Source organism: Paralichthys olivaceus, chromosome 5, assembly GCF_024713975.1.
Source record: "Paralichthys olivaceus isolate ysfri-2021 chromosome 5, ASM2471397v2, whole genome shotgun sequence".
Lineage (NCBI taxonomy): Eukaryota > Metazoa > Chordata > Actinopteri > Pleuronectiformes > Paralichthyidae > Paralichthys > Paralichthys olivaceus.
Genome location: NC_091097.1, coordinates 18,220,313 through 18,239,810, shown reverse-complemented (window position 1 = coordinate 18,239,810; position 19,498 = coordinate 18,220,313). Strand labels below are relative to the sequence as shown.

General features: G+C 41.3%; 2 protein-coding genes across 3 annotated transcripts in view; one reads left to right on the top strand and one right to left on the bottom strand.

Annotated features, from left to right (window-relative positions):
* The window catches only part of pvalb6 (parvalbumin 6), a 32,185-nt gene extending 28,911 nt beyond the window's left edge, over window positions 1-3,274 (top strand). Inside the window, exons 2-5 of the mRNA XM_020105360.2 lie at window positions 1,463-1,528; window positions 2,021-2,153; window positions 2,269-2,378; window positions 2,660-3,274. Coding sequence (XP_019960919.1) covers window positions 1,468-1,528; window positions 2,021-2,153; window positions 2,269-2,378; window positions 2,660-2,685 — 330 coding nt within the window. The 5' untranslated portion in view covers window positions 1,463-1,467 and the 3' untranslated portion in view covers window positions 2,686-3,274. The remainder of the gene's footprint in view (window positions 1-1,462; window positions 1,529-2,020; window positions 2,154-2,268; window positions 2,379-2,659) is intronic.
* An 893-nt stretch (window positions 3,275-4,167) lies between these two features.
* Window positions 4,168-15,623, bottom strand: baiap2l2a (BAR/IMD domain containing adaptor protein 2 like 2a). 2 transcript variants are annotated; one of them, XM_020105368.2, is made up of 14 exons: window positions 15,423-15,623; window positions 14,916-14,991; window positions 13,156-13,242; window positions 11,682-11,743; window positions 11,521-11,592; window positions 11,264-11,320; window positions 11,019-11,150; window positions 10,305-10,403; window positions 9,249-9,312; window positions 8,325-8,535; window positions 7,722-7,787; window positions 7,052-7,250; window positions 5,586-5,626; window positions 4,168-5,159 (listed from the first exon to the last, which is right to left on the bottom strand). In XM_020105368.2, the coding sequence occupies exons 1-14, from the start codon at window positions 15,474-15,476 to the stop codon at window positions 5,078-5,080; spliced, it is 1,302 nt and encodes a 433-aa protein (XP_019960927.2). In that variant the 5' UTR covers window positions 15,477-15,623; the 3' UTR covers window positions 4,168-5,077. The 2 variants fall into 2 exon arrangements, with proteins under 2 accessions (XP_019960927.2, XP_069381441.1); XM_069525340.1 differs by having other exon boundaries at window positions 11,264-11,315; window positions 11,548-11,592; window positions 15,423-15,607.
* Window positions 15,624-19,498: the final 3,875 nt, after the last annotated feature.

Here is a 19,498-nt window from a genome sequence, read left to right as displayed (position 1 = left end):
CTCAGCATTATCGGCTGCACATAGGGAACACGATGATGATGATGATGATGATGATGATGATGGTGGTGATACCGTATCATTACTTTGACCTTGTATGTGTGTGTATCTGAGCTCTATAGCCAACTGCAGTAAAGAGCGTAGTTGTTTTTAGCCTGGTCACTGTCTGTCGATGCATTTTGTTCCACACTAAAATATCTTGATGGAGAGCCATGAAATTTGATCTGTACATTCACAATTCCCAGTGTGTGAATAATAATGACTTAAATAGAGTTGTGAACTTATTTGTGTCGAACTAATAAAAAGATAAGATAAGAACTACTTAAAAAAAATTATTTGACATCATTTGATTTGGTTTATTTCCCATCCACCAACATAGAGGAGATGGAATTTATGACTGCAGCCAGCCACCAGGGGGCGATCGAGACACTTTGGCCTCACTTTTGGGTAGCTGTCATTTACAGTCTATGGTGTTGACGATCTAAGAACAATTCCTGAAAGAGATTTTTTAGTCAATTAAGAGCAAACCCCACAAACAACAGAGTGGCTGGTGACGTGTGCCTCCATTTAGGCAGAATCGCAGTTTGAGTGAGCGTCTGAGTGTCCATCAAGGTTTTGCTAGACCTCAATGACTGAAGCGAGATCTGAGCAGCACAACCTCTAATCCACACGTCACTCACTTCGTCTCAACACCACAGCTGCCTGGATCCTGTGTGTATGTATGTCTATATATATATTTATATATGTGTGTGTATGCAATAGCAACAGAGGAGAGAAGGGCATCAGTCAAACTCAAGACAAGGTGACGACCTCATAAACAGCGATCAGGTTCAGTCTCCGTCTCAGTAAAAAGCCAACGTGCTGTTAGTTGGAGGGTTCACCCTTCATAGTGTGAAGTACAACAAGGTTATTCCGTCCGGACTGGGCTGACAAACTGAATTCCCCGGTGGTATTTCAGGACTCTCAGGACCCCCACCCCCTCCCTTGTCTTCTGGCCCAGTGCCCTGCTTCCATCTATAACAGTTCGAGGGTATCACACTCCTCTCTAATATCCTTAAACCTTAAATATTTTAACCTTAATGTCGATGACACAATCAAAAGGCGACGAAGGGGAAAAGCTAACTTGAAATAAAGTTGGGGAACTCTCTGGGTTTGAACATCATTAATATATATAACATAGGCTTCGTCGTTTTTAGATATTTTTATGAGGAATTGTTACGTATTATTTCTTTAAGACCACAAATATATCTCGTTTCCTTCCTGTTTCTATCAGCGGCGTATTTCTCTCCCTCTGTTACGATCACTAATTCATTCTGTCACTCATCAACTCCGTCTCACATGTCCCGGTTTCCATTTTGAGCGTGTCTCTGGTGCAATACGAAAATGTCCCCGAGTTGTCGCCTTGCTGTCTTAGTGTCCTTGGTTTTTAACCTTGTCCCCTTCTCTGTCTCCTTTTCCACTGTAGCCAAGATGGCAATGAGCAGCATCCTCAACACTGATGACATCAAGAAAGCCGTAGATGCATTTGCAGGTAAGGTCCTTGCCGCTCGCTTTAGCCACATATATTCTAACTCAGCTGTTCATCCTCGACTCAGGAGATTCAAGAGTTTAATGACGATCCATCAAAATACTATAAATCGTGTAATAAGGAAAAATTAAAAGGATTTTCTCATTTTACACTTTCACCGTTGGAAATGTTGGATAAAACCATTAATCATGCAAAACCTGACATTAATGGACAATTGAATGTGCAGCTCAGTGTGTCCGCTTGTACAGTGCAGACAGACAGAGGAAGTAGTTCGAGCTCCGTGACCTAGAACTGACGGGTCCTCTGGCAAACATAGTTCTCAATCTCTGTCATGATTAGGGTTATTTTTTGCATTTGTGCCTCATCACCCAGATCAAGCAACTTAAAATAACTTTTAGAGTAGTTTAATATCTCTTCTTGTGTTAATAAGGACATCCATCTACCCACATGAGTGCAGTTGTATACCTACTTGCCTGTCTGTGTGTGTGTGTGTAGTCGCTGACTCCTTTGACCATAAGAAGTTTTTCGAGATGGTGGGTCTTAAGGCCAAGCCCTTTGAGGATGTGAAGAAGGTCTTCACGGTGCTGGACGCTGACAACAGCGGATACATAGAGGAGGAGGAGCTCAAGTGAGACAAACACACACAAACCCCCAACACATGACAACAAACACTCACTTATTACTGCACACAAAGCATTAGCCTTCTATGACACTTATCCACCCGCGTCTCTGTCTCTGACCAGATTCGTCCTGAAGGGTTTCGCCAAAAATGGCAGGGACCTGACGGACAAAGAAACCAAAATATTTTTAAGAGCAGCCGACAAGGATGGAGACGGCAAGATCGGAGTTGAAGGTAAAACACCCAAGAAACACACAAATGGTGCATCCTGTTAAATGCAAGATCTATGAAATGAGCAGTTAGTACTATGGATGGTTCAGAGGGAAGTTAAGGCTTGTGATAAATATGTTTTTGATGTATATATTTAGCCTATATCAGTAAACACTTCCATTAGAAAAGGATTCAATGAAACATTTCACAACTGTTTGTTTTTATGTGTCCACCCCAACAAAAGCCAGAGGCATTAACCAGCAGGGTCGGTATCTCCAGTTACATGTTCTCTTCCTCTCTTGCAGAATTTGCTGCCATGGTGAAAGAGTAACTAGTCACCTGCTGCGACTGTGCAGAGCTCACCTCCTAATCTCCGCCACATCCTGAGAGCCGCTGAGTCCCCTCTCTCCCTCCCCAGCACCTACACTCCCAGCACCCTGCACCCTGACTCCCAGCCCACTAGACTGCAGCTGATCCCTGCTACACACACTCCTGTGTGCGACCCCCTGACCCCCACACATCCTCCAAAACCCCCACGAGCTACATTCATTTGATTTATTTTCTCCTTTTTATAAAAACTGTTCTTGTGTTTACATATAGATAAAATACTTGCCTGCAGGAACAAACCTCACAATTTAGCATAAAGTAGTAGAGAAAACAGAGATGTTAAGAGAAAGACCCTCCTTCCCTTCTGTATTTATGATTTCCTTTTCCTTATCTCTATTTTTCCTTGATCACCACCTTCCCTCTCTTTCCCCCTAAATTTCTATTTATCTCTGTGTCACTTGCACACATCTATCTATTCATTCCCGTACATCCCTCTCTCCTCCGGTTATGAGCTGTTGTAAAACATACCAAAAGAAGAAAGAGGTCAAGCTGTGAAAGAATAAAATAAAATGAAGAAAACAAAGCCTCAAGAACATCGACTCCTGTGTTGATTCCTTCTTTTGATGTGATTCTTCATTCCACACTTTCACTGCAGCTCTCCTTCTTTCCCTCTATTTCGCTTTCACTCCTTTTATCAAGCACAGCTACTGAAGCATATCTTGACAGCCATCTTATAATGTACTTAAAAAATGCTTTTGTCTTTAAGAAGGTCAACTTTCTTTTAGAAGTATTCATCAGGCCGGGGCTGTGCTGTCTTTGCAGGGAAAGAAACGCTGCAGTTACACATCTCTGACGAGCCTCCTCCTGCACATGACTTCATAAATCTAACTTCTCTGAGGGAGAGACAGGAAGGAGGAGGTCGTTAATCCATACATAAGCGTCTTTATTCAGAAGCACTGTGCTAGTTTAACAGGACCGTGATGTCTGGCCATTAGCAGGATTGAATTCACACTGAGGTTCAATTTGGGTTAAGTATCCCCAGCAGAGAATCCAGACAGGCAAAGTGGGATCTTCTTTAGTAGGCCATTTTAATGCCTGAGCATATATGAAGGAACCCCTGTGTTCAGAGCAGCTCAAGAAAGCAGAGCGCTTAAACAGGCTGTTATGTCAAGGTCAGTGTGGTTCATATGGAAGGTGAAAGGAGGAATCAGAGAACGCATATACTCCACCAAGGATTCAACACTTTCTCACCATATTGCACTTAAATGTATTGAGATCAGATTCAGATCCACAACAAATGTGGTTTCTGGTGGTGCAGAGGAAACGGTTCTTTAAGGACAATGTCGCGACTCGTTCTAGTCATTGCAGTTTGTGTAAATACGGAGGAAGTATTTCGTCTGCAGAGAATACTGATGTCTGCGGCGGTTGATTCTTGTTGCAATGCATGTGCATGAATGTGGAGAGGTGGAGCACTGAAGGAGCAGTAAAGAGAGCAGTTTATTGGTTTTTAAATATCAGAATGATGTAAGATGAGTATTTTTTATGATGTAAAAACTTACATTCATCACATTTTACACATAATCGTGGAACAAAATGATCAGTAAACCATCTGTAGAAAGATGGAAGCCGCAGATTTAACAGATTAGCTAAAGTAATTATATGATGCTATAAATGTGATGTTACATAATCTATGACTTTGTTGCATTTTTCATTACATCTCTGCCTCAGACATATTTTTACTGCCACAGGTTACATTATCATTTTCTACAGAGTACATTTGTTATGCAATTAATATTTAGCAATGAGCCTAATTCACATGTGGACGATGTAGGAATAAATGATAGGAACATTACAAAAATATAAAACATAGAAAAGATCATTAAAACCTTTTCATATCTTTCATGGCATAAATTATCCAGCGCTGACCAATAAACTGCACATCTCACATACAGAAAAACACGTCTCACGCTGCACATAAACAAGTTATTAGCACTGATTCCAAACATCAACTGAACATATCACTGAGTTTAATTGTAAATTGTCAAATGGCCGATATCCAAATCATTCCCATGTTATATCTTCATTTGAAAAACGATGACTTAGGAGTAATGGAGATTCAGTACCAGATTAGATCAATAAACAAATTAGTTCACTTTTTATTTTACAAACCAGACCAGAAAATGTGCTTCTTATAATGTTGGTTTACAAAGATCTAAGTAAATGTCAACCTAATCCAAGAAAAGCCCTAAATTGTTATTCAAGCATTTTTCTCAGTTTTTGTGTGTACGTGTGTGTAGTTGGACTTTACATACAAGTACTAAAGGTCCACTTGCTCAGTTTTTTTACCGTATGTACACCCAAGGAGTGAACGGAGTTAAGTTTTGAGGATTAAGATGTCATCTGCGTTCAAGCCGTGGACTCGATTTGTCGTTGGTGGTGGTGGGCCTCAGCTTCACTGTTGCAAATGGATTGGTTCCCCTTCAAGGAAAAAAAAAAAAGAGAGAGGACAGGAGAGAGAAGAGAAAAAACATAGATAGAGTTGAGAAAACCAATATCAGAAAATGTTCTGGCCCACAATGATGTAGAGGTTATAGCAGGAGAAATGAGCGCTGCATTTCAAACTGCACAAGCATCATCGGGCAAACTGTTCACCTGAAGTGAGAGCGATAGCCACGCTTCCCAAACGGCCATAACTGAAATGGTTTCTCAGAACTGAACTGCACTTCAAAGCCTGATGGAAAAAAAGTGATTCTGTGCTATTTAGATCACTGCCCTCGTCTGTGTTGTTCTCCCGCTTAATGGGTCCGTGATATACTTCAAAAATACCATTAGTTTCTCTGCGAGAGAAGACGAGCGGCCTCCATTTTATCACCTAAAGCAGAGCTGCAGTAACATCACTCTTACCTCGGGAAGAGCTCGGGCTGTGAAGCGTGTGGTTGTGATCTCTGTAAAAAAAAAAAGATGAGAAAGGTACGGGTCAGCGAGGGCCGCTCCAAAATACAACATGTGGACACATGCATTAATGGAGGCTCAGCAACGTCCAGCCCTTGACCCCTCACCCCTCTGCTTTCAGCCGGTCCTCCCACAAGCTGCCCAACACACACACACACACACACACACACACACACACACACACACACACACACACACACACACACACATTGGTGAGTGCCCATTTGACACAAACTGCAAAATCACTGTTTTCCAAAGAGATGAAAGAGGGATCAGCAGCAGAGATCACACACAGACAACCAGGAAAATGAATCTATATAAAAACAAAACATCATTTGAATCATCAAATCCATTATTCCAGTAATTATACAACTCTGTTATTATTGTTTTCATGAAAATTACTTTATAATTAACCTTGCTGACTTGAGAGCAGGTTTCATGGCTCATATACTTTTTTCAGTAAAAGAACAGTTTCCATTATTTGTATAATTTAATAATTAGCTAATATATAAATCAATTTATAAAACAAAATATCAAAGTTTACGAGGGTTTTTTATCACCGTAAGCTCCGCCCTGCTTATTGACACAAACAAAAATGCTATTTAAGTAATTCTGTACTTAAATAGCACAAAAGACAAAAGGCTTTTGTCACACTGCAGCAAAAGTCACAGCAAGAACACACACACACACACACACACACATGCACAGGCCTATGAAAAAGTGAGGACCGCCAAAAATGTCCTCACTTTAAAGGTCCAATGCTTTACATGTCCTCATCAATAAGTACCAGAACACACACACACACACACACACACACATACACACACACACATGCACACAACCTCCTTGCCCCCACACTGTCAGCAGCTGGAGCTTCCACCCTGCATCCACCAAAAGGACGGATGTGGTGTCATTGAGAGCAGCACCCTGCCACAGTGCCCCTGCTGGACAGACGGGGCAACAGCCATCAAACAACTACAGTGGACGCAGTGTTTCTCATCATATTTCATTTCCCCATCATCTCTGGAGAAAACATCACAGTCATCAGTGCATAATTCAACAAATAACGCAGAGGACATTCATTTACACTTGGTCTCTTCCACTGTCAACAAGTAGTTGATGAAGCTCGTACTGATGAACCTGGCCTGAGTGCATCAGTACTGATCTAGCTCCGGCACAGTGATGCAGCTCGTTTCTGTATTTGCAGGTGTTGTGACTTTTTGTGCTGATGAAACTGATGTGTTTTCTTCATTTGCAGTGCGTTGAGCTCTCTCGGCCTCCGTACATTAGTTTAACTTTCACAAAAGGCAAGAGGGCGCCATGTTAGAAAGTTGTCTCTTCAGAAAACACTGCAGAGGAATTGCAATAATTCAGACAGAGTCATATTTCACTGAGAACTGATGGACTGATGGCCGTACCCTGTTGTTTGACTCATCCTGCCTGTTGGGAGTGGGCGTTGTTGGAGTGATCGGTTGCATGTCAGAGTGTCTATTCGAGGACAGTGACAATGGCGGCGGTGGCGGCGGAGCGGGAGGGGGCGCGGCTCCGCTCTGGCTGCTGCTCCCCCATTGGTCGTACAGGCTGCTGCTGCTGCTGCTGCCTCGGAGGGTTGAGTTTCTAAAATTACACGAAACAATTAGTATCTGTTAATTGTTAAGGAAGTCTCGTATCTTTTTTTTTTCACTAGACACCTGAATACTTATTAAACTTCAAACTTAAAGGATATTCAAAGTTTTTTCTGTTTTTTTCCTCAAAGCTACGGGTCACCCAAATATCATAACTAGTCCACGTTATTAACGCAGGCCTCTTTTAAAACAATAAGGAGCCTGGAGGAGCTGCAAAATATAATATGCATTAGGTTTTACAGTAAATTTAGACTTTGGTTCATCTCCTCAAGCTTAATGGCTGCACATGAAGAAAGAATGGCTGCATTAACTGTTTCATCCTGTAGATGCTGAGGAACGAACTTCTAATCTAATCTAATCCTCTGCTATGATATCAGGCACAATCAGAGTATAATCACACTTTTCTTCTATTCCGCTCTGAATTACTGTAGTTTAGTTGTCATTCATTTCACTGGATATTCACCTGGAGCTGGTCGACTTGGGAGGATCATCCACCGGTTCCACAAATGAGGCTGGAAACCATCCCTGACTGAAAGTGGAAGAGACAGATGTTACATATATGACATACATTTTTTTCATCTCTAATACTTTGGTTTATGTCCAGATATCAGCTAAAATAATGTCATTCTCCTTCTGCTGCAGCTGGACTTTGTGTTGAGCAGTGGTTTGTGACGACTGCGTTCGTATCCAGGATATTTTGGTTTCATTTTAGGATAGACATTTTAGATTGTACATTTTGTTCCAGAGTATCTAAATACTTTACTTTTAACTTTCTATTGTAAGAGAAAGACAGACATGCAGGATTGTTTGGCCTCGGTAAACATATGTGGTTTTAGGTACCAGTCCAGTTTCAATTATATTTTTTGGTTGTACTTTTAATTTTTAATATGTGATTCATTTTCTTTCCAGTAATTTGCTCAGAATCCAACAATGCTCACGATTCCATACATTTTTTTATAGTCACATTTGAATATGGTATGTAAACGTGTTGTTACTAAAGAGACACACATGTATACAGTCAGTACAGACAGACAAATACACACAAACACAGACACACATCTCTCACCGTGAGCTGCTGTCAGATCGTCCGTACAACCAGCCGTTCCTCGACTGCTGGACCATCACAGTGATTATCTCTCCCCTGGTGAAGGGCAGCAAGGTGTGGTGGGCGCCAGCAGGTTGGTGGGAAACCAGGGCCCTTGTAGATCTTTCTCCAGCGGCACCACCTCCCACCGAGTCTGCCGCAGAGCGATAAATGCTTCCCTGGGGAGACGGGGCTGGAGAGATGAAAAATGAAAAACACACACGATGGGAACACAGAGAACTTTTTGCTGCAGCTCACATCGGCTGATGAACCCACTTAAATGGCAAAAGATATTCTCTGGTGGGATGATTAATTAAAAACTATAACGAGCTATGATTTATTTCTTTATTCATTATGACCCCAGTGTTCATAACTCAGAACTACTAAATATCTAAGACCATGCATACTTATTCTTGTTTGGATGACAGAGGATGCCGTTTATTGCATTAAACCAAAGGAGGAGGCAATTGAGGACGAAGATTAGTATTGTGTTTAGTTTATTTTCTGTTTTTCATACATTGTCATCGTATCTATTTTTACTGAAGATAAAGCAAGCTTAATAATTAGACTTTCTGCAGAGGGAAGTACAAAAGAGGAGCCACAGAAGTGCACAGAGAGCAAAATGTGAAGAGAGAGAGGGAGAGAGAAACAGATAAAAAGCTCAGACAGAGATAAAGCAGCTGCTATAGAGTGAAGGCAAAATGACTGATACACAGACGGAGGCACTGTGGACTGCAAATGATTTACAGAGGAAAATTAATGCTGCACACCGAGCTTCGTTTTAACCTGGAGATGAACCAAAACCAATTATGTAAAATGTGACAAAAGTAAAATTATGTTCAGGCCTTTTGTTTTTGCTGTGAGGTGTTGATGGTCGATGTGTTGGATCTCATTTTCAAAACTCACCCCTTGATGGTATTTTTCCGAGGGGCTGCTCCTCTCTGCTCCTTCTGACCTCCTCCTGCCTCACCTATAAATGAAGAAATGAACACAAATGTATCTGAAATGGATTATATAAAAAAACATGGAGTCAGTATAATGGAGGAGCAGCTGTGGCTCAGGAGACAAAGAGGGTCGTCCACTGTCTAGAAAGTCAGTGGTTCAAACCCGAAATAAAGAACACAGCAGATGCATATTCACACTTCATCAGAAGATACTATTTTGATTCGTTGGCACAATTTCACCAGCTTGTCATCGTTGCGTACGTAACACTGTGCTGTTAGTAGGCGATTAGCTCGGCTTAGCACAAAGACAGCATAGGATGTGTTGGATATATTGTGTTGTACGTAGCAGTGAGTAATTTATATGTCGTGTACGAACTCAAATACCTGCCAGCAGTGGCTCACAGGCTTCACTCTACTATAGAATAAATCCCACGTCAAACCAGAACCAACACAGAATCCATGTTAATCCTCTGATTGTTATTAGCGCAGGATGTGGGAGGTGTCGGGTTCATTGGCGTGTCACTTTAACGAGGAACAGACAGAGAGCAACTAGAATAATGCCTTTATACAATGAAAAATTAGTTTTAGTTTGTACATCATCCTGCATGTACAACATCACAATAATGTGTGTGTGTTCAGATGATTCACAAGATTTACATTTGCGAGATGCTCACAATCACAGTCTGTTCCTTCAATCTATAATCTCCGTCTTTCTACTTCAGTGGTTTAATCCTCAGAAAGCTTTGCTGTCTCTGAGATGAGCTGCAAGACAGAGGTGCAATTCATTCTGATGGTTTCAGATCAAGTCAGGAGCCGAGCTCAACCACCAGAGGGCACTCTAGTAATAAGAATATTACTGCAGTAATTTTCTGATCTGTGTATAATTGAGAGATTAGGATAAAAGGTTGTTGCAAATAAAACTCAGTTTCTTCCCCACCAACAGGATTGAACAGTAAATCTCACTCTGGATATTGAAAAATGTAAAACTCTAAACCTGTCTGACGAACCCTGAACTCACAGTGTTCTCCACAGCAGCGGGACGTCTGGCTTCAGGTTGTCTGGTGGCGTTCACCTCTTCTGTCCAGATATCAGCTCTCTGCTGGAGAGACCGACCTATCTGCCACACACACACACACACACACAACGTTAAAGGTTTGACTGCTAAACAACAGAAAAACAACATCTTCAGCTGAGAGTCAAAGGAAGTGAAGTCCATTTTCATCCATCATCATAGAAAAAGGGTATTTTTTTAATAATATAAAGGTTTTATGGTCCGTTGGTTAGAATTTGCGAACTGCCGTTAATTGTAAGTAAATGAATGACTATAGTCCTGAATCACTGCTCCGGCCTCAAAGGGCTTCACGACAGCCTTATTATGAAAACTGTAAATTAAAATAACCAGGCCGGCTTCATAAGTCCCCAGAGAGGGTGAAGATACAGGTCATTAATCATTGTTTCATTGTGTTTTATTAGTTGAACAGTTGGATTTGGTTCACTGAACAAAACTTCGGAGCCACAGTAAATTGTTTAATTAGGTCAGTAGAATGGTCCCTGAGTCAAAAACATAGACTGTGTATAACGACGTGTTTCCACTTTATAAAAATGAAGCCAAAATATCATAGTGCCATCTGATGCATCTGGAGCCAGAGTCTTTACATGAGAGATCGGGGAAGGAGCCCACAATACACATGCTCGACCTTCGACTGTTTCATAAAAGCTATTTATTCCAAACCTTATTCACGAACTGGGCGATGGACTGTATCATTCCACAGTGTTTCTCAGCCAGGAAGCGGTATCTCCTCTCCTCCTCCTTCAGAGCCTCTTCGTGGCTATCCCTGAGGAACTGCATGTACACTGAACAGTCCTGGAGGTACGTATATATACAGTAGTTATACACACACACACACACACACACACACAGAGACGGTACAGGGGCACATACATATACATGGTGCAGAATGTGAGGAAGACACAGACCCTGTAGTTTCCTCTCCTCAGGTTGTGGACTTCCATCTCGTAATGATTCCTGCTGTCCTGTGAGACAGAGAATTCACACCATGTCTGTAAAATCACCTCAGTTATCACCCAGCATCAGGGCTGTGAGGTGACGTGGCCATATTGCTATTATAATGACATATTCGTGGGTTTTAAGAATATTATACTCAACAGTTTTTATTTTGATTTTAATTCCTGGACAAGATTATAAGAGTCCCTTGTGTCAATCCATCACTCACTGAGATGTAATCTTGGTCCAGTCTAACGTTGTTGTCCATCTCCTGCAGAACCTCCACACTGAACCAGCGGAACTGGAACAAGACACAAACAAAACACATCATAAACACAAGAGAGCCGCACTCACAGATCTGTGATGCCCAGCGGACAGTGTTTATCTTACGACTCCATCCAGCTCCAACGTGATTCTTCTTTGGCTCTCAGAGATCTGAAGCAGGACATCTCCTTAAAGACAAGCGTGTTACATTTTAGATCCGTGCTAAGAAAAAATAAAAAAATCACATTGTGCAAAATAATATCTTTAATTTGTATCTGTTTTTTAGCCCATGATGCAGAAATGAGTCACATAGTGTGACTTGTGGTGAGACACATTTAAATTGTTCCTATGAAAAATCTCAACTCTTGTTCCTATGAGGTCAGAGTCATTGGAGCAAATCTGACCACGTGTAGGCGTTAGCTTTAAAACAATGTTTCAGTAACATAAATAATAAATAATGTGTCCTTGTGTCTGAGCTACATCGACATTATATTTAATATAAATTTTACGTTGCACACACACACACACACACACAGTTTAAATCAAATTGAAAATGAATGTGATGGCTTTTCTGTAATAAAAATATAAATCCAACTACTTTATTCCATTTAATCCAGGTTTTGTTTTCATTGGATTCATTAGAATGGTTGGCTGTAGTTAGATTGGATTAGATTAGACTAATAGATTAGATTAGACTAATAGATTAGATTAAACTTTGTTGTCATTGTGGCAAAAGTACAGTTGAACTCTTACAACAAGCATAAAGTGCAAAAATAAAAGGTGCAGATAACTGACCTCAAATCGAATTTTAAAAAACAAGGCATGTGAACACATTTATTTTTGGATTAATTTCTGTTCAGTTCAGTTGAATTAAATTTGTATTTATTCATTCCCGAGGGACTCAATCATTTTGAGACTCTACAGTGTTTTGAGACAAACCCATCAGTCTCCCACAGACTCTGAGGAGACGTATCACTGCTTCCTACAGTAAAGTGGACTAATGATCCAGTTTGGACAAATGTCTCCAGCTCCAGCCGTTAAACCTGACATCGTTTTCCAGTAGCCAGGTTAAGTGAGCGGAGCACAACCCGCTGTCTGTCACCATCTATTATTCATTTTCTCTGCTGGCATGTGATACCCGCCCTGCCAACACGCGCACCAAACACAACATAGCACCCTTAAGCATTAGATCACAGTTTAACTTTGAACACCTCTGCCGTGTTGTTGAACTGGACCTCAACCCAAAACAAATACTGGCTCAGTTTGAGCTGCAGGTCAAAGTCTTTTCATGTTTATGAGCCTGTAGTGTTGTAGATACTGTGAAATACATGTATTCAGCAACTTCAACTTCAAAGAGCATCCTAATCACACACACACACAATCACACACACACACACATGCACACACACACACACACATGCACACACACAAAACAATAAAGTGCCACCTGAGGGTAAACTTTGCTCCTGTACGGAGGAAGCTTGTTTAATTAGTTTAATAAATGTTCACATCCTGGATTGTGCATTAAGTCTTTGTGTTCCTACTTGTTACACGTGAGATTGCACTAGCCGGCTGTGTACGAATGTGTGTGTGCACATACCGAGGGAGCGCGAGGACGCGGTTTTGAAAGCCTTCTCTCCGATCTTTGACAGCGCTCTGAAGTAGGCCTCGCTTGTTTCCGCCAGAGCTGAAACACACCATTCATTTGACATGTTTTTTCTTAGCGTTGAACTGAAGCAGCAGGTAAACAGAGTCATTCAATGCAAAAAAAGAAAGAGTTCAAATTTCCAAACACAAAAACATGGCTCTGAAATCCCAGCACACAGCAGGAGGCCTGGATCGACACGATTTATTCAGTGAACATTTAACACAACGACTTCTGTCGTTTTGTAATGTTTTTATTGCGTCTATCATGGCATCATGCTGTGCTCAGGACTGTTTTATTTTATTATTGTGACTGATCCTGCACCAGCTGGCACCCAGGAGAGGCTCTGCTGTCACAAGGATCTTCTTCCTCTTCTTCTTCTTTCTTTTGCTCTCTGATTATTTGGAAATTCACTTAAAAAACAGCAGCGTAACATCGCAGAGGAGTCAAATGACCACATCAGTACTGACTCTGATTTATTTCTGCTCTAAAGACACAAGGGGAAAGAAAACTACAAAAAGCATGTAATGGAAAACTTGCATATAAACTCTTTTCTATGTCTGATCAACGTTTGTGTGCTGTGTTCCACACTAACTCATATAGAAACAGTTGTGCTCCCATAAGAGGAACTGTCTGGTGTACGTGCAGATAGACGATTCTAAACTAGACAGACTCCTTTTTTTTCTTTTTTACCTTTAACAAATGAGTGTTGCCATGCACTTGGCAGATGTAACCTCTGAGTTCATGTCCTTTCTTGATGATGATCCTCTTGTTGACCCCGATCTGTGTAGCTAGCAAACTTATGAAGCTTCGCGTTAGTTCATGCAGGACACGGAGTCATGTGCTCAGCTGTCAGCTACCGACAGGTTACAGGTGCTCGTCAGCCACCCACAAATCACAGCTCATTCTCTCACCAAAGCGGTCCCTTGCCTCCACCACCCCAGCCTCCACCTTTTTAGCACCGAGTCCAAGCAAGAGCAGACAGCTTCCTGTTTCAACCAGACTACAGGTGGCTTCAGTTTTCATGCTATTACTCAGAAACAGTTGTCTCTTATGTTTCCTGTTTACCCTACTGTATAAAAACCTTCCACCACAAGCATTGAGGAAGATTTAGTTTGGACAAAATGTGGTGTCTGGTGTCTCAGTAACTTTAACACATTAGATTAGATTATTCCGTCTATTCTATCTTTAGCAGTTAAATTGTATTTTAGGGTTTCGGTGTCGTCAATGTGCGACAAAATGTTTTGTACCTGAAAAAACGTAATAAAATCCTCAAACAGAATAATGTAAACAGGCTGTAGTTACATGAGCACCTTGGCTAGAGCTCATCCACCTGGATTTATGTCTCTAATCACATAGCAACAAGAAGGATCTTATTTGTATGTCTGTGGAGCTGCTGTGAATCATTCGCTGATAATCAAGCAGAACTAGTTTTTACTAGTATTCAATGTCCTAAATCTCTGCCCCTGTGTAGTTGTCGGGTTTGACAGTGGAATCCTTACAATGTCTTGGGCCCGTAAGAAAGCTATAACAGCCTCGGGATACTCCCCCAGCACGTGGACTTTGGAATGAGGTCTAATGAAAGACACGCCTGACAACTTATCACGTCATTACTGTTTGTTTAGTTTACAGCTCTGATAAAGATATAGGTGTGTGACTTCAACACAAATAACCAAGATCAGACTTCCCTTTTCCTTCTCTCCCTTTTTTCTTACCCTTGAAAGCTCGGGTGTAGCTGTTTCCCAGTGAAACCAATTTCTGCAGGCCTGGGTTGAACTCATCCGTCAGGTGCTGTTGGGGAGAAATATTTTTCAGATATTTTCCACGGGTATTTTCCTCAGATATTTTAAGACACACCTTGAAAATTCAATAGGATTTAATCTTTAATTCAATCTGTATTTGTGAGCTCGACACTGGAGCACAGACACTCTCGTACGAAACACTCCATGAATTCCAAACTGACTTTGTGGATTCACGTCGCGTTTGCTCGGCAGAAATTACATAGAGAAATTTCACCAAGCTTAACACCTCGGGAAGAAGAGAAGGAAATGTTTCTACGTGCTCTGGAATCCGTCCCAGTTTCCAGAAAGTAATCACAACTCAGGACGGACGACTTGTTGCCCTCACTCATAAAACTACTTTATATTTTGCCCCATCTGTCTCTTTGTTGTCTAATTTGAGCCACTGGCCGTCACACACCACGCACACTATCTGTCACTTACCGAGTAAATCCCCAAGGTGGAGGAATGTAGCTGATCACTATTCATCCTCGACATGTTTCTATCCAGTGGAGCCTTGAGAGGGATCTTAAATCATCCGGCAAACGTGCCACAGCCTCTGAGAGGAAGGCGGGTTAATCTCATTAATGTGGACGTGGAGTTCAGGAGAGGAGGCAGCTTGGTGTGGTGGTAATCGACACTACTGAGGCCCGAGAAAGACTGAGGTAAATAATTAAACGTGGCTCAACCATAAAACACATCGACACATGCTGTAAACCCTTGACTGTTTGGGTGTGTGTGTGTGTGTGTGTGTGTGAGAGTTTCCTACACTGTATGTTTTATTCAAGAATACAACAGAGATGTTTTTAATTCTGAAAATAAATAAATATCCAGACAAAACAATAACATTTCAAAGAATAATGAAGTTATTAATCTGTATTTCTCCGTCTGTCAGTGTCAATGTCAAGAAGAGACTCTGTCAATCAATCACCTTCAGATTATTATCCTCACCCTCATAAAGCTTCAGAAATAGGTCATGAATATGAGTTTATTTTTTTCTAGAAGCAGAATCACCTTTGAGTGAACATGGTCGTGAATGGTTTTCTGTCTGTGTCGGCCCAATTGTCCAATGTGCATCCAGGGTGTCTTGACCAGAGCTTCCATCTTCGTTCTCTTTTATTAGTAATTAATAATCTTCCTGCACAAACAGGGTCGTTGTCTCTCGGCTGCACAGGAAGCCACAGAGCCAAGGTTAAAAAAAACAATCAGGTGAATACAAGTCTACTCAGCCCATGGAGCTGCACAGCAAGTGAGCAAACTACTGTCGCACTATGTTCTTTATCTATAGGAGCACATTTCTCATATTTCAAGAACATTGTGTCCTGTGTGTTTTTCCTTTCCAGGTTTTTATAGAAGAGGAGGTTGTGTAGCTCAGGTTCTTATCTAATGGAACCAGGATGCAGTATGTGAGTCATACACCAGCCTCCTCCATATTTGTGAATGGGACATGGAGCAAATTGATAGATCACATGTGAAATACATTTTTTTTAAAACATGGTTTCTGTCATGTCAGGTAGTTTTTATCACATCGATGTTTTTGTTTTTTCAATTTCTCCAGTAACGTTGTTTTTAATTGATTATTTGATTTTGATTCGCAGGAATCGGTGGGACCTCGTCACTGACATCATCGGCGCGAGATGCCAGGGTTCGTATCCAGGATATTTCATTTCTGGATAGTGGGAGACAGTGAAGACGTTTCATTCCTCTCTAAATAAAGTCCATCTGTATTTCTTGATCAATAATCTTCATTTACACTATTTTCATCATGTATCTACTTTGTATTGCCGTCCTAACTTTTTGATATCTTCTACACAGACACCATGCAGCAGGTCTCTGTGCCTTGGTAAAGAGCTCCCTCCACTGTTGCTCTTCCTGAAATTGCTCTTTCCCATTTAAGGGGAGACTTTGTTCATCCCAGGACACAGATTGTGTTGAATATCGTCCCGCTGGTGAAGCAGCTTCACGATTCATGATTTTGGGACCATGTGAAATTGACTTGAATGAATATGAAAATGTCACAAAGTGCATTTGTAAATCAAGCAGAAATCCATGATTTCACTAATCCAAATCCTTTAATACACTAATCTCACTAATATTCCACATTTTTGATTGGTCAATGCAAAATTGGCAAAAATGTGCTAAAAACCATATAATCCTTTGACTTTAATCACTGGATATGTCACAAACTGTTCAAGGCAAAAAAGAAGAAGTGGTGAGACCAAACAAAACTCATGAATTGAGTGGGTCTTGATCTATGTGAGTGAGCCTCAGTAAACCATGAAACACTGCACCATACAAAATACAGCAACCTAAGAAAGAGGAAGGAAGTGTTACCTCTGCAGCTGCTACACAGAACGTCAGAGGGAGAGTTGTTCTGCCATATTTGATCAGAACCATGAGAGGAGAAAATATTATTGATTTCTTTCCTCACTTCTACCACAGTTCCTCAGGCATGCAGCCCGAGACCCAGTCCCCCTGTCACCGGCTGATATGCAAACTGATGTTCTGCAGCAGAGACACCGACCTGATGAGTCTGTTGTTATCAGACGACTTTATTGTTCTCTGACGGAGTCAATCAATTCCTTGTGCACAACTAGAACAGAGAAGCGGCTACCACAAGAAATTTGATCTGATTCCCTTTATGACTGTATATTACCAAATAAAGGTGTAAGGTTAAGAGAGAGGGAAAGAGACAGAGATAGATGGAAAGAGAAGAGAGAAAGAGATACAGAGAGAAAGAGACAGACAGAGGGATGGACAGACAGACGGGAGAGCTACATTCATTTGAATGTCTTTAAACATCAGTTTAAGACAAGATGTACGTGTACTGATTGTCCAAATACGGAGGAAATTCAATATTGAGGCTTCAACACAAGGAAATAGCAGCGCAAGGAGAATATGTAGGAAGGAATGAAAATAAGAATAGAAACAGAATCTAGAATAAATAGTAAAGAACAAAAGTACTATATACAACACATAAATGTGAAATTCTCTCAACCTGGTACAAATCTGTATCAGCAAAAGAAAATCCTCCCAAAGAAAACTTCAAGACAACACACAACACAAAGGTCAAAGGTGACGGGTGATAAATTGAGGTCAGCTGGTCACAGAAGCTTTTATTTTAATAGACCAGCAGCATTTTTATCTTTAACTCGGCAGCAGAGTCCAGACTTCTTCACTCACAACTCGTCCTGTCTAATGCAGTGGTTCCCTTTATGCTGCCAAAGCTCTGTGGACTGAAAATGCACCAAGCTGCCGCCTTGAGAAACCATTTACTTCCAATTAAATAAATACTTTATATTAGATTGTGTACTTGTGCTGTCAACTGTATATGGTCCTTCCATCATCATAAAACATTGAGATAAAATAAATAAGAATAGAAGAAGAACCAACAGCTATTTACAGCCAAACACGCCATGAGAGAGATTCAGTTACAAGCTGACAACATGTGGAGTTCAGTTGTTGCTGCTCCTCGTGTCCGTCTCTGCAGCAGCTCCTGTCCCCTACTTAACTATTCTGTGGTGCTCTGGTGAAGACTGAGATATTGAGCTATTTTCTGCGGCAGACATGTTGGATGTCTCACGACTTCTCCCACACCCATCTTAATTTAGAGCTTTCAGCGCCTGCGACTTTAAGAGGTCTTAGCTTAAACCCCCCGTTACTTGTGTGAGAACGCTCATCTGCTCATGTGTCGCTCAGTGTGTGTGTGTGTGTGTGTGTGTGTGTGTGTGTGAGAGATGTCCTCTCCATAACACCTACTCATGCACACTCATAAATATATTGTTCAATTATGTCTGCTCGTGTGCATATGCATCACACTGAGATCAACATTTTTACTGGCAAGCATGGTTTAATGAAACTCACTAATAGCACTGGGACTTTATCATGATCTGCAACACACACGCACACACACACACACACACACACACACACACACACACACACACACACACACACACACACACACACACACACACACACACAGTCACACACTCCCACTAGGACCATCATTCTGTCATCTCTGCTGCTGTAGAGCTGTTCCGCAGGGAGCCTCCAGGCTGACTTATGGCCGCACATAACATTACATCGGCCTCTACATGCCTAATGTGTTGCTGAGCTGGAAAATAATAAGCCGGAGGAAAGAAAACTGACGACCTTCTGGCACATGATGCAACTTAGAATCAGATGTGATGATGATCAAATGGGTTTAATATTAGTTTTTCTCTTCCACAACACAAAACCAAAGATTCTATTAACACAAATTCAATTAAATTGTATTTGTGCTGCGCCAAATCAAAACAAAGATTATCTCCAGGCACTTTACAAGTTGAGACCTTAGAGAAAACCAACAGATTGGGACTGTGGAGGGTCAGGAGCATCTGCCTCCACCGGTTGGGGTGAGAGGAGAGAAATGGAAGAGAGAAGGGTGGAAAAGAGGGGGGAGAAGAGAGAGAGAGCAAGTGTGTAACTGTCATATTAAAGCCCAGTCAGACATTAAAAAGAAATTAACAATAGGGACA